We start from the raw sequence: 15,300 nt of genomic DNA, 5'->3' as shown, positions 1-15,300 counted from the left end.
GAGCTTTTCACAGCTGTACTTTCTGCTGATTGTGTTGTCAGCCAATCTAGCCTTGTTTATAGCTAATCACACAAATTCCACTGATTCTTTTAGAATTTATTTTCTTTCTCTCTATCAAGAATAAATAGAACCTGAATGCCACCTTTTCTCTTTCTCTTGTTACAAATTTGTATTCTTGACTGGACTTCATTAACCTGTGTGATTTTTATTTTTTTTTTTTTATAGTCCCGATACTCCACATCATCTCAAACACATAAGATTGAAAGCCCTGTTTTCAGCTTTAATTTAAAAAATGTGTGATCCTGACTTAAGCCTCAGCAGCTTGCCATGCTGTAGAAAGCTGCGTGACGTTCCATGGTGCTTGACAGAACCATGTTTTACTCATACCTCACAACCACATGGTTAGATCAAGCACAACAGAAAATCTCGCTACATTATCAAAACTGCATCCATTAGGCCAAGGATAAGAGCAAGGGAAAAGAGGAAGGAGTAGGTATAAGTTACGGAAGCATTTGAAGTTTAATACTTGCTTGCATGACATGGCATTCTTATTACTGAATGTCCAGTGCCACATTAACAGTATTACTGTCATGGATTAAATAAAAAGTACAAAAAAAATGAACCACATTGAAAGTTTCCTCCACCATTTCCCAGAGTCAGTCAAAGAAAACATCCTAAACATATCAGGAGAAAACATCCAGTAAGGAATTGAGGGTGGGTGACAAAGAAAACAAAGAGAAGCTGAAAGGACCTGTGGGTTCTTCTTGGACAAAGGTGAAAAGACTGAGACTAGTAGAAGGTGCATCAGGGCTGGGAGGTACATTGTGATTAAGCTCAGACACTGAACTTTACTTACAGCCAAAATGGTGAACTCCTGCAAAAGTAAAGATAGCCAAGAAGGAAAGAAAGACAGAGTAATCCCAATTAAGACAAAAACATGAACTAAGCTCTCATGTTCTCTACTCAACTTTAGTTTGATTAGAAGATCTTGCTAATGGGTACCGTCTTCAGCGGAGAGAAAAAATGATTCATTTTAAGTGGCATTAAAAAATGAAGAAAAGATTGGGGTTAATTACAGATTTTACATAGGATGATAATGCCTCCCATGCATTATCCTTCACTATTTTGATAAAAGCTGCTCCTTTGAACATATATACATGCTATGCCACTTAAAATCCTTAATAAACCAAAGAAACATAGGAGAAACAGATTCATCAGGGAAGGAAAAAAAAAACCCAGCAGTCGTCATATGTTATGATATCTAGCATTTGTAAATGTCTAAGTAACACATATGATATAACTACATGGAATATTTCTATGAGCTAGCAGAAAAATGCTATTTTTTCAAATTAATGATTTAATACTTGTATAACCTTTAGTCTTCCAAATGACTATGATGAAATTCTACTAAAAATTCCTACTGTCTGCAGAGCAAGATCTCCCAATAACATATTTAAAACAAATATAAAAAATATTTATGTTTTTAAAGAAATGCTAACATTTTTACAGTATTTACTGAAGTGTAAAGAAGTAGTCTTAGCACTTTTTAATACCCAATAAGCAAGGCTACAAATAGGTTTTTTTTTCCTCCTGCATCCAGAGTAAATCACTGTTAGCAGTTTAAAGTAAACAACTAAAATATTTAGGGACAAGGTCTTCAACAACTAAAATAATTTTATGTAGCATCTCCCTGATAACCTGATAGAAAGAGAAAGCACAGAAGCTGTATTTAAAGAAGCAAGTCTGTAGCACTTTTTGATTAATTTAATTCTTTTTCTTCTTTTTTTTTTCCAGAATAGCATTTTTTAAAGGGTACGTAAACAAAACTGAACTGCATGTGTGGCCATATTATAAACAGGCTGTGAAGACATTTGCTGGCAAGAAAACAATTCTAACTCAGAGACAAAAGTTATGCTGGCAAGGTTGAGTAGAAGTCACTCTGTGGCAAGAATACAGCTGTTCTACTCATTAAGGAATTGAGTGGTACTACAGGTTTGAGAAATTGAATCCCCCTCTGTTTTATGCTTCTTTAAAACACATTTTCGCGGCTGTCAATGCTGACAAATTGCCGCCTTATTTTGTATTTCATTTTGTCTTTTCTTCATATTCAAACCAACATATTAGTATGAGGGCATGAAGAACTTCACATGATTGCTGCAAATTTAAGTGATACATCACACAGCATTAAGAGAAGAGCTGTTAAACATACCAGCTTGAAAGACAAAGACTAAGACCAACCAATAAATCAGTACTTCAAACACTGCAGAATGACAATATACCTGTAGTACTTGAAAGAACAAGTGCACTGGTGTCATAATCAATTCTTGCAGATATATTTCTTGATATTAAACTATGGTAGAAAACCCTGCTTGCAAATCACATACTGTAATTCATCAATAGATTCATTATTCCCTTGTTTATTTTGCCAATCAATCATTTATAATCTGTTAGGAACATAATGCAAGTGCATCATTGTATTTTTTCCATTAAGAAATCAGTGCACACACCTGACAAGCAAGGTAAAATAAAGAAAGAAACATATTTCAAAGAGCTAGGGCCAACATCAGTAAATCTTTTGTGAAAATATCATAGACTTATTGAAGCTTAAAGCGGTGTGTAAATTGCTGTTTCACCCCAACTCTGAAGTCGTATTTTCCTTAATGGAAAGCATTTCTGATTCATTGTATGCGTGTGACCACAGAATGCCATTAATGAAGAATATCAGCTTTCTTTTCCAAGCATTCCACTGTGATTTCGCAAACGCAAGGAGGGTGAGCAAGCAGTAGCTGCAGCCAGTGTAGAGCATGAAAGCAAGACAAGAAAATGTTCATTTGTAAAACATGTATTTTCTTAAAGTTGTACTAGCTCTTTGATGGTAGTATGGTTTCCTGTGTTTAAAAGCAGCTCAGGAGCTACATTTTAAAAACAGTAGTGGCAGAAAAGCAAGGTACAAGATAAGTAAAGGTGTCAGTTGAAATATGAACTAGCAGGTGCAACCTTCTAAATAATTTAAGTAGAGGTATAATTTTGGTAGGTTGTGTGCAAATTTGTGAGACAACAAAAAGTAAATGGAGCTCCATGCTAAGCTCTTATATTCAGAAAACAGAACTACTAGTAATCTACAAAGGAAAACTATGTCTAGCTACAGGTATTGACTAATGTTAATACACATGCATCAGTTTCCTAAAAGCTATAACAAACTTTGCTTTTTGGGGGAAAGGGAGAGAGTATCTGCAGTTAGTCAATCTTACTGCAGAGCCAAACCTACCTGGAATGAAATACTGTTCTTTAGCTAAATAAAGAGAAAAAAAATAGAAGATGCACCTGAATGTCAGCAAGCAAAGAATGAGTTTTATTAGATTAAGTATGGACTACAGTTAACTACAGATAATTAAGTGAAAAAATGTGTATTCACAATGAGAGCTGATAAACAACAAAGCGTGAATAGTCATAAGTGTATTCCGGAACATGGATAACAAACAGTTCTCATCTGGTATTTGCACTTGAGACTGAATAAATTGTAGAATGTGAAATGCACCTGGAACAGCTGGATACCATATGACAAAAGTAAGGATTTAGAGAAATGTAAGTAGGAAATGGAATAAGATTAGAAAAAGAAAACAGTAAATTTCAGTATGAGGTAAGCTCCCTGTATAAAATGAATATGTCATGTTTCCATATTTAGCTAGAAATTTTTAGATCTTTCACATACTCCAGAGCCTTGTGGAAATTTTACAAAATGATTTATGTTGGTGATACTTGTGGTGAATAACTTTAGCATTTCATTCTGAAGTACTATATATTGCATTTCTTTTGTTAGATTTAATGCTGCTCAGAAATAGTGCCAAATGTGTTAACTATAGTAATGTTCCGTGATCCAATAGTCTATGACTTCCATGACTTCCCCCCCTTCAGTCAAAGAACTAAAAAAGATTCTGCAATGTTTAATAATTCTGTAGAGAGCCAGCTGCCTTCATTAGAACTTCTATAACCACTGTTTTTGCCAGTAAAAGAAAAATAGCAGCTGAACGAAGAAAATTACCTGAGCAGCGGAATTTCTTGCTTTTGATCTGGCCGATCCTTTTGTTTGCCAGACGGCGGGGGCTGGTGCAACGGGCACCACTGGTCTCAATGGGGTTTGTATGAAGATAATCCGCCAGCCACTTCAGATGGCAGTCACAGATAAATGGGTTCTGAGCCAAATGCCTTTCATGAAGAAAAAAATTATAATTTCACACGTTATTTCCCTTTGGTCTCAGCAGTTCCCGATATTTTTAGTACATTGTAGAATATGAATTCATACTAAAGACAACCATAAACAAGTGCATACGTACAAAGTCTGAATTGCACGTAGGGGTGAGAAGGTGCCTTTTGCAATGGTCTGAAGCTTGTTGTCATACAAAGAAAGAAGATTCAAGTTGTGCAGATCTTGAAAAGCATCCACTCGCAGGCAGTTGATCTTGTTGGCATTCAATAATCTGTTTAATGGAAGATAATTATACAATTGAAAGAATTTGCTCAGTGTCACTGCAGCTTCAGCGTTTTTCACAGATAGTTCTTTGCACGCATTTATAACCAGAACAAGAGTTGTAGTAACAAATACCAATTGACAGTGACATAAGATATTTCAGTGGATTGAAATATCTTATTTAGGTGATCTGAAATTATTCCTAAATATTTGCACCCTGGAGATGAAATGTGTGGGTTTATTCAGCTAAAATCACATTCCTTGTATGTGCTGGTAGAACATGTGTGTGTGGTATTTGTCTCTGCAAAGAAACAAGCTTAAAAAATCAAGTATATGCAAGGAAAACTAGTTCTTTTTGCCAAATAAATAAACAAAAGAGGAACTGAACACTGTGTTCATTAGCTGGAAGAGATGTGCAGTGGCACTTTTAATTATATGTTACTAATCAGCATGCTGCCGCATTAACAGAGTTGTAGTAAAAACTGGTGGCATGGAATACATCCAAATCTGTCTTGGATCCTTTTCCTCTCCATCTTCAAAGGGAACCTTTCTTCCCTGTACCTCCCGGACTTCTAAAGTTAAAACAAACAAGCCAATCTAAACCAATCCCTTCATGCTTTTGAAGGGGGGGGGGGGGGGAAGTCATTCAACTAGATGAATTTTTATAACCAAATATTTTTGATTGTTTCCGATTTCCAGCCAGAATTGGAATGGAAGGGTGGATTTGAAAACTAATGCTCTGATAAAAAGTTTCACCAGACCAGCAGAAATTTACTTAGAGTGAAATGTATTGTCTATGCAAAGTATATCAACCTATGGAATTTTTTTTAATACAGAATAAACAGAAGTTCAGAGATGTCTCTTTCTTTTCTTTTTTTTTTTACAAAATCTGAAATATGTTTTCATAACTAAAATCTCTTTAAAGGAAAGCAGGAATGCATGCCCCCCCCCACACACACTATTAGACTAGTTTGTGACTAAAATAAATCAAAATGTAAACCTCTAGGTGGTGCTAGAACTTGCATTTTCTTTGTATTTACTTACTGTTCCACCATCTTCAATGAGTTGCTAATAATAGACATTTTGCCAATCACTATACTATGAAGTCTGGACATTTAATACTTCTAATCAAGTGGGAAGAAGTTTTAAATTCTTTAAGAAGAAGCTTTAAATCAACAAGTCGGTTATTCTGGGACAATTTCTTCCAAAACCACCACCATTGTTTTATGGCCTATTTCACAAATTTCTTTTATACTGTACAACTAGTGCACAGCCTCTTCTGTTAAATATTGACAATATCTGATAAACGTATCACCATGACATTCTTCTTTATTCCCAGTATTAAATAGAAACGGTTTATAAGATTACACATGGAAATTTCCAAAGTGTTAAACGAAATAGCAGCTGGAGTTCACGGAGTCAAAGAATTGCACAAAGAGTGTCACAAAACATTAAAAGTCATCAATGAAACTGTACTGCAACTCTGTTCTTCCATGGGTACAACTAGAAATACAATTACATAGCAATTTCACTACATATTTTCTCTGTATAAAACATACAAATATTCCTTCTATGGTTCCCACACAACTTTATACATACTATTTGCTGTTTACAGGGCAAGACAGTATCTTATCTTATGTGTTTTATCATTATAAATTCCACACAAGAGAAGAGTTTCACTTTAACGATTTTAGGCTGAGACATTAACTGAGATGTGGTCAAATTTGTAGATGAATGGCAAGCTGGCTTACAACAGTCTTGACTCCTTTGGCTTTAACATAATTTGTTTTTATTATACTCTGATCTTACATACGGGATTTCCTGCCAGCTCTTCTCCAGGCATAAATCTCTCATCATGTTTACCTTTCTGAGTTATCCCAAAATAGAATAAATATTAAAAAAATACTCACAGCAATTGCAGAGAAAAGAGTCCTTCAAACAGGCCCTTTGGAAGTTCTGTAATTTTATTGCCATAGAGGACACTGTACCAGGAAATAATAAAGCAAACAAAGCTGCCATTATGAAAGGCATATACTATGTGATTTTGACTTTAAAAATAAAGACAATTCCATTTTCCTGAAGGGCATTTCACAGCAACAACTTGATACTTGCAAGATCTTTGTGGTCCTGTGAGGCAGCAGGATCACACATTTTCCCAAAAGGTCTGTTGCCCAAAGAGCTCTCAGCAGAATCAGCACCTCACTGTTTACAGTCTTACCAAGGGACCTTGGCAAGTGGATTTGCTGTTTGTAAGAACAACTAACTGGAGAATAAAGGAAATGCTTGATTTTGTTCAACTCTTTGCCATGAACGTATTTATAAAAAAAACCCATAGCTTTTTCATGTCCAGCTGAGATACCATATTCAACTATCACTCTAACATTCTGAAATTATTTTTACAGCTTTCAGAATTGATCAAATTTATATGAAAATTCTGCAGGGAGCCAAAAATCAAAAATAATTTCACTATAAGAATATGAGAAATTTCCTTCTGTTTTTACACATCAAACAGATACCTACAGTGAATTGAGTGAACGTAAGCCCTGGAAAGCATCTGGAGCTGCTTCAGAGATCTGGTTATTGCTCAGGTCACTGAAATAAATGAAATTTGATTAAATTAATTCAAGCTACTTTCAAAATAGCAAACGTTAAAATAATATGTGATTAGAATTAGGCACGGAAGGGAGGGAGAAATTAAAATATTTATGTGAGACACTGCCAAAGAACTTTAATATAAAACCACTGTAATTGCCAGTACACTGAAACAAAATGCATGGTTAAAAATAGATCTTTCAAATGCTTGAAAAAAAATGACACAAAGATTTACTTTTTCTCATTGTTTAAGTACATGTTATAAAGAAGTCTCTGTTTGCTATGGCCACAGGACTATACAGCCTCAAAGACATTCTGAAATAACAGTGGCTTATCCCCATATATTTATTTTTTTTATAGAATGTTCACTATAGTAATGTATTGCTTCTATGGAGAATCATATTTAATAATTTCAATACTTGGTAAAACCCAATTATTATTAATGTGACAAAAATGCTATATGGTCTTAATACTCAGTCTACCATATCAGTTAATCTTCCAGCAGTCAAACTTTCTCACACATTGACTGCAGTTCCTCTGTATAACCTTGACTTGGTTTTTATTTTCATATATAGAGATATATATATGTGCATGTATATATATATTTGAAAATAAAAAATAAATCTAAATTATTGCGTACGTACATTCTTCGAAGCTTTTTATATGGTGAGAAAGCTCCAGGAGGTATGACCTTGATTGAATTCTGTTCCAATCGTCTGCAAAAGAATAGCAACACCATAAAAATACAAAACCTAAGCCAAACAGCAATCTAAAGCCATAACAAACTAGAAGGGATAGACTTTAACAAAGAAGGCTTCTTTTGCTTTCTTTTTCAGTGTAATTTTTGTCTTGAGAAACAAGGTAATTTCATTTCAGTTTTTATTACAAAAAATCAGGTTTAGTTTGTAAAATCAAACCTTTTAACTTGTACCATGTAATGTTGTAAATTAAAACTCAATCTTGATTTTGTATCTAAAGAAAACTTATTTTCAGAGCACAGAAGATTTTTGTAAAATTTAAGCTAGAATTGTCATTAAAAAATTCAAATATGAGTTTGTGTTAATTGAGTCCCAATGTATTATTCTCATAGAGCAGTTTTTATAGTCAGTTCTATTTAGAAATGTCTAAAGACTTCTGTGAGTTAATCATTCAAATATGCAAACCATAAGAAATGGGAAAGGAATGTTCCTATAGAACAAATAACATATGTTGCTACCTGCAGTAAGGCAAATGCCATATTTTTAAACATGCACACATGATTTCTTCAGATACAGAACGTAACACATTTTCTTTAAGATATAATACTAGGATTGCACAGCCACACTTCTAACTTCTTTAAACAAGTATTTTTATCTAAAATTGTAGTTTATGTTACTGGCCACGTTTGCTTTGTATGTATAGTGACTGTGACTGAAACTTGCCATACTGCAAAGTGTGAATTTGCTGATGGAAACAGTTTTCCAAGAATTTTTTGAACCTCGAGAGCTTTGCGTATGGCAAATCTATGCTGATACAGACCTATGGCCCACTTGCCAACAAGTCAAAACAGATTCAGCAATAAGCACATTTAAAATAGAAGCTACTTCTTCACACATCACAGTATTTCATGGTTATGGCAGTGCAGAAATTTCTATTATGTAGACATAAGAAATGACACTATTTATACCCAAAGGTACAACAGGAAAAGGCAGTATTATTCAAACATACACACCATGCTGATCTAGTGAGCTTTCTATTTCCCTCTTTCGTGCACAGGTATCAACTCTTACTGTGATCTAAGTACATAAAGACAATGCCAAAAATCTATTTCATACAATGAATCAAAATTCTGTAGAATTTACTGCATTATTTTAAATCCCTCAGACATCAGAACTCAGACTCAGAATCTGAAGTCAAAAAGCCTTTTTAAATCTAGATGCAGGAATATTAGCCTATTTTTTTCCTATTACCCTTGTCCTATTAACTCTCTTCCGTTTCACTTTTGCTCTGATGAAGAGACATATGAGTCTCTGTGTATGCAGTGTAACTAATAAGCTCATATACTCACTTTGAGTAAGTCTTTCCAAGAAACTATTCTTACAACTATTATTTTTTTTGTAAAGTTTCTCCAGAGATCACAGTATAGCTGACGTAAAGAAAGATTTTTTTACTGCTTTCATGAAGTTTTGTTCAGATGGAGATATTCATACATTTAGTGCTCAAAATCTCTTAAGTCTGTCCATACTTTACCTTAGCAGAATTTGTTCTTGAATGGCTTATAAAGAAGCCAAGAAAAAAAAAAAAAAAGCCTCAAAAAATCTTCCTGACACACAGAAAATCTCACTTCATCAGAGCTGTTTTAGACAGCATTCATATTTTAAAATTCCTTAACTAGGAAAATGTTGCCACCTTGCTACAGTTTTCAGGTATATTTTAAACACTGCAGAGAATCCCATGGCACAAGACTTTTTCCATAAACACGATATTCTTTCATACACTTTCTTCACCTTGGCTGAGACTTTTGAACCCATGAAACACATTTTGCATCAGACCAGAAGAACTGACTAGGCTATAAAGGAACAAGGTCACTCTTCTCCAGTACACTTGCGTAGATGCAGAAGGCAAACATCTGAATAAGTAAAAACTTGTTTAAGTTAAAGGTCAACACCAAGTTAGACCAAATCCAAGTATTTTCTGTTCTTACACTACATTTTTAGCTTAGTTTCCCCAGAAAAGAAAGACTATGCATGCTTATCATCTGGATAGTTTTCTACTCAGCTGGCTAGGTCAAAGAGAGTTAAAGCCTTCAGATAATAAATTTCTAAAAATTTCCTTATTTTAGCAATGGGAAGGAGTTGAGAAACCAAATTAACCCAGCCATGAAGGGAATGGCAGCCATCCATTCATTCCTGTTACACACTCTATTTGGCAGCAACCAACTGCCTAACCACCAGGGATAGCCTGACCAGACGTTTATCAGATGTGTAGCTTTGAAAACCAGCCAAAGAGTATCTTGCACAGGAAAACACGTAGGGCATACGCAGAGGACTGGAAAGGGGAGAGGGGTTAAAAAGGACGGGGAAGGATTAGGCCATAATACAGAGGAGGACTTGAATTGCTGGAGGGAGAGACACTGGGGAAAAATGCCTCTGTTTATACGGGAAAGACAGATACTGCAGTGGCAATGCTCCCACAAGAGGCTGACACAAGCCTCATTTATAAATGCTGCTTATTAGCCCATGATGTAGAGATTTGTAACCCTGGAGGGGCTGGAGGGGGTCCAGTCTACGTTCACCTGTCTTTAAACATATGATGCTCTTAAATAGACACAATATGGCATGTAACTCGAGAAAGACAAGGTCTAGCATTAAATTAAGACACAAAGTATTTTCCAGTTTACTCTTTTAATTTAAAAATATATTAGTTCTATAAACTGAAGCACCTTACAGGATTCACGTATGCCATTTTTTATGAGAAGATGGAATACCAGATTTAATTTACTTCTGTCCAATTTGTCCACAAATTATATGGGTCCGAAACCTGAAGAAGTCCTACTACAGTATTTTTCTGAAAGCTAATTTTCTAGCAGTTCTAATAGAGTGAACTACCAATTCACTGGTGGTTATGTAAAATGAACTCCATGTCAACTTTACCTAACATTTCCTTTTAGTGAGAAATTTATAGTCTAATAAAGAGACTGTGCAGTGCTGGGATAAATTTACAAGCTCTTCTGGATAAAGGATTTGTTATAGTAGGGTCATCTAAGTATGTTTTTTCTTAACTCACGCCAAAGTGTACGCACTAAAACACATCACATTTTAGAAAATGAGATTAGTTAAAGAAAGGAAAAATAAGATTATATAAATACAGGAGAAAAACCTTTTATACCCCACTTTGTCTGTAAAGAAAGTAAATCAAATTCACATTTTCAAGCTTTGTTATCCTCTGATCTTCTGCTTTATCTTTCTAGAATCTGAATTTCACAGAGTGCAAATTTGCATCCACTATTCCAGAGAAAATCTAATTACATATATTCCAGGGTCACAAAGCACAGATAGACTGCAGATAGGAAATTTGCATTCTACTGATAAAACCCATAGTAATTAAAAACTCCTTTATATTAATTCCTCATATTAAATGAAACATTTTTAATTCTGCAATAGGATGGGTTGTAGTTATCTATTAGTGAAAAAATCAGCTACTAAGTGCTCACAAATGACATGGCCAGAAGCACCATTATATTACGGAAGAACAAAAAGCTAGTATCAGTATTTTTCCATGGAACTTGTATTAAATTTTGTGCATAACATCTCCTTTCAAAGGAGTCATTCTTTTTTATAAATGACACAAACAGTGTGGCAAGGCACAAACAGCGCCTTGGTGGTTTCTTTTTCAAGAGCTACAGTCAATTTTAGTAGCATATTTAGTAAGATAAGATAATGGAGGAAGACAGTTAAGTACATGCTTCATCAAAGCTTGCACTGCCTCATGTATAAGTACTCTGGCCATCACCACACAAACACTAATTAATGCTCTTAGTATTAAGTCTCCTGCTCCTCTTAGTGTTTCACTTCAAAGAAGTCCTGCATCAATACATAAGTGTTTTACTGTCTTTTAACACTGCCAAACTGGTTGAAACATTTTTGAAGACTATTCCCTAATCTCTCCTATCTACGAAACGTACTGTGAACATTTCTTTTTCCAAATCTTTCCCCTCTGCTTATCACTGCAGACACCGTAACGTACAACCACCTACTATTCTAAAAAACAAAGGTGCTTCTGCAGTTGTGACTTCCAACCTAATCAAATCTAATCAAAGTAGGTCCCCAGCCAGTAGACAGATTCTTCCCACCTGGTCCCCAGAGAGCTCTGTGGCATGTAAATCACTTGACGCTTTCCAGGAGGATGCTGTTCCCTACTATAAGCCTGCAGCACACCATTACTGATTACTACTTCCGCACTTACAAAGACAGACAACATGCTTATTTATACTGACACTTTTAAATGAGCTTATTTTCCCACTATAAAAAGCCACTTCTATGAAAGACTTCTGCACCAGGAAAGAGGGCAGACTGGGCATGAAGAACACCCTGTTCTCTACATGAATCATTTTTATTTTAAATCATGCAGATGGGGTACAACATACTAAGCCTGCTCAGTAGAGAAAGGTAAAAAATACTGCACAGAGATGTGCTGCACCTAAATGCATGTTAAGGGGTCAGAGGTATATCTAAAAAGAAGTATTTTGTAACAATAAAACATCTTCCTTAAGAAAACACAAATTTGAATATGGAGCATCAAATCAGCCATATATTTTATAATTAAACAATCAGAACATAACATCTCAATGAAGCAAATTTGGTCAATGCAATAGTGGCTTTAGCAGTTAACTAATCTATGCTTTTAATTCCATTTACAAGAAGTCTGCAAGAAGCTTGTCAAGAAATCCCAAAAGAATTTTTACTACAGAGAAGAAAGTGTAAGCTGTGCAATGAGTCTGATGTATTGCACAGATGCTGATTATACATGGTAATAAAATTGACAGCTCTTCTTTGCATTTTCCCCATCTGCTTTTGAAGTAAATGGCAAAAACAGCTGTCAGAAAACAGAAAATAGATTTCAGTGATGGGATTCAGTGCAGCTCCTGAATCTGAAGAACTGCAATACACAGCCAACACATCTCTCATCAAATGCAACATCTGCCAGGTGTTTGGTTGGTTTTTTGTTTGTTTGTTTTTAAAATAAGGAAACAGTAATGGTCTCCCTTTGCTACAGGAATCCTTGAGGCTATTAAACAAAGTACCTTTTTCTCTTTCTCAACAACTGCACCTCCAGAGCGCTTATATCCACTACATGTCGCTTCTAACTTAAGCAGCAAAAGAATTCTGTTGAAATCTGTGATTTCATCCATGTCTAACAAAACAAAGTATGTATTTTGAACGACTATATTACTTGCACTTTAGAATTTCAGGCTCTAATACTGTGTTTCAATAAATCTGGTTGACATTTTCCTAAATATTTGAATATAAAGAATCACTGTCAATGTTGCCCTAAAGCTTGCCAAACTGTTAACATCCAGTCTAATTGTTCTATCAAATATTTCCTCAGGGGATTGATTGTAAATGACAGATGACTCCTTAGTCTGCATTACATCAAAAAAGTAACAAGAATTGTCATTCTAAAGCTATTAAACAATTCATCGCATTTACTCAAAAGCAAGTCCCAAACCTGCATTTGTTTAATTTTTCATCACAGAAAAGGTCATCTCATGCCCTGAACCTTAAAGCACCATTAATGATAGGCTTTACATTCCTTAATTGTTACAGATTCAGGTTGTAGGCAAAATGCACCACTTCTTAAAGAATTATTTGCTCAGTACTTTGGCATCTGTCAGAGTGCGGCTCCAGTGCAATTAGCCTGAGTCACCTACAGTCAAGTTAAAGCCTCTCTAATTAGCCTATTTTTGATGAGAGTTGTTATATTACAAAAACTACTTGAGCTGTTCAGAGTAACTGTTCACAAAAAAAGAGTTAACAAAAAATAGATGTAATCCTGCTATACTCCTGGCTCATCACAAGCAGTGACTTGTCAACCTGTTCTCATTGAGCAGAAACACCACTAGCTTGAGAATCCCGTCGTTGTGCAAGACCGACAGTGTGGCAGGAGTCCTTACTACCTGTTAAACAATACATGGATTTACACCATAAATTTGCCACAAAAATCTAAATGAAGATTTTTAACTGAGAACACTTCTCACAAGTGTTTGCTGCTTACTGGACCATGTATTTAGCAACATGTAAATAATGAAGAAAGCATTTCATTGATGATGAAACACAAAATAGTGAAAAGTCAGTAGCCATAGTTTCTTTTAGAGTAACTTCACTCACATTATTGCTGAGGAAAAGTTATCAGTAGTGAAAAGCCATATGCGAAAATAAAATCTAAGAGTAACATCTTTAGAGTGTGGCACAGCTGTCAGAGATCTATGAGGGTTTTTCTGGAAGAGCTAGATGGGCCTTCTCCAGCTTCCCTTCATGCTGTATAAAATATTCATTTATTCTATGCTTCAGTTATTTTCTTTCCCTTGGCAGAGTATCAAGAGGTCCCTCAAGGTGCCTCTTCAATATCCATCAGAAACTTGCACAAACCCTCCAGAGATGGAATGGTGTCCATTCTGGCCAGTACCTATTTCCAGTGTCTCTAGAAACCAGCACTGGTTTCACATGTTTCTTGTCCAGTTGTGTTCTGTGTCTCTATGTCCTCTTGACTGTTATCCTCTGTTCTCTGAATTTAGTTAGTTTTTAAGGTAGGACACAAGGGTATGAAGAAAGCCAGAGATGTGAACAACGGTAGCATAGAACACATGCTAATAAAGAACAGAATAAATATTCTACCTACAAAAATGTCTGACAACTAAAATAAGAAAGTTTAAAAAAAAAAGGTGCATAAAGCCACACAATTTACCAGTAATTTTCAGATTAGGAAGATATTTAAGTAAGAGCATAATAAATCATTTCTCTTGTGTGTGTTAAGCAGACAGGATTAGCTATCAAATTAGCAAAACCATGTATTTTTGAGGCAGTTAAATGGAATATATTTTAAGTAAGTTTTGCCTCAGAAATATTAAGGTAGGAATCCAAAAGATAATTTAAATGTAATTCAGTGAAATCTCTATTGGCAAATAAAACATAGTAAGGTAAAGAATTTAATACCTCAGTAGATTCGTCTACCCAAGTTTAATTTGTTTCACATTTATTGAATACATTGCCTCACGGACAATGCATTTTTCATTATTCACATGTCATTATTGTGTGTTTATATGCATATATCATGTGAAAGATGTTAAGTTTTTAGCAAATTTCTACATTTTTGGTAAAGCAAACAATTTTGTTTTATACTGCAATGGCCATAATTACTGGTTTTGCTAAGAAATAATGACCTTCCCACGGTCAAAGAAAAGTTTGTATAGAGAACTGTATTCACATCATTGATGCCACAGATCAACAGTCTAAACCGAGTGTCACTTATGACAGGGAGTGGCAAGTCATCAAACCTTTCTAGTAAAATTATGAAGTAGTATTAGGTTTATTTTTATGAAAAGATTTTCAAAGTTAATGGCTGTATTTGCATTAACAGACTAAACAGGGCCAGGGATGGCCTTTAAATTTAGGTGCTACAGAATGTGGAAAAGTTCAGTCACAGTGTTGATACTAAAATTTTAGTTTCATGTCAGCTATTTTGTACCAGATATTTCTATTTCA

The 15,300-nt window shown here is 34.9% G+C and overlaps 1 protein-coding gene across 3 annotated transcripts in view; it reads right to left on the bottom strand.

The window, feature by feature from the left end:
• Positions 1-15,300, bottom strand: part of SLIT2 (slit guidance ligand 2) — a 268,516-nt gene that overhangs the window by 64,383 nt on the left and 188,833 nt on the right. For 2 of the 3 annotated variants that reach the window (XM_059818188.1, XM_059818186.1), the window contains 5 exons: positions 7,705-7,776; positions 6,989-7,060; positions 6,379-6,450; positions 4,335-4,478; positions 4,043-4,206 (listed from right to left, as the gene is read on the bottom strand). In XM_059818188.1, coding sequence (XP_059674171.1) covers positions 4,043-4,206; positions 4,335-4,478; positions 6,379-6,450; positions 6,989-7,060; positions 7,705-7,776 — 524 coding nt within the window. Of the gene's footprint in view, positions 1-3,268; positions 3,293-4,042; positions 4,207-4,334; positions 4,479-6,378; positions 6,451-6,988; positions 7,061-7,704; positions 7,777-15,300 lie in introns of all 3 variants that reach the window. The other variant, XM_059818185.1, reaches the window with a different exon arrangement.

The sequence above is a fragment of the Gavia stellata genome, chromosome 5 (genome assembly GCF_030936135.1).
Source record: "Gavia stellata isolate bGavSte3 chromosome 5, bGavSte3.hap2, whole genome shotgun sequence".
NCBI classification, from domain to species: Eukaryota; Metazoa; Chordata; class Aves; order Gaviiformes; family Gaviidae; genus Gavia; species Gavia stellata.
The sequence above is the reverse complement of the archived record's forward strand: the minus strand, read 5'-3'. Positions and strand labels throughout refer to the sequence as shown.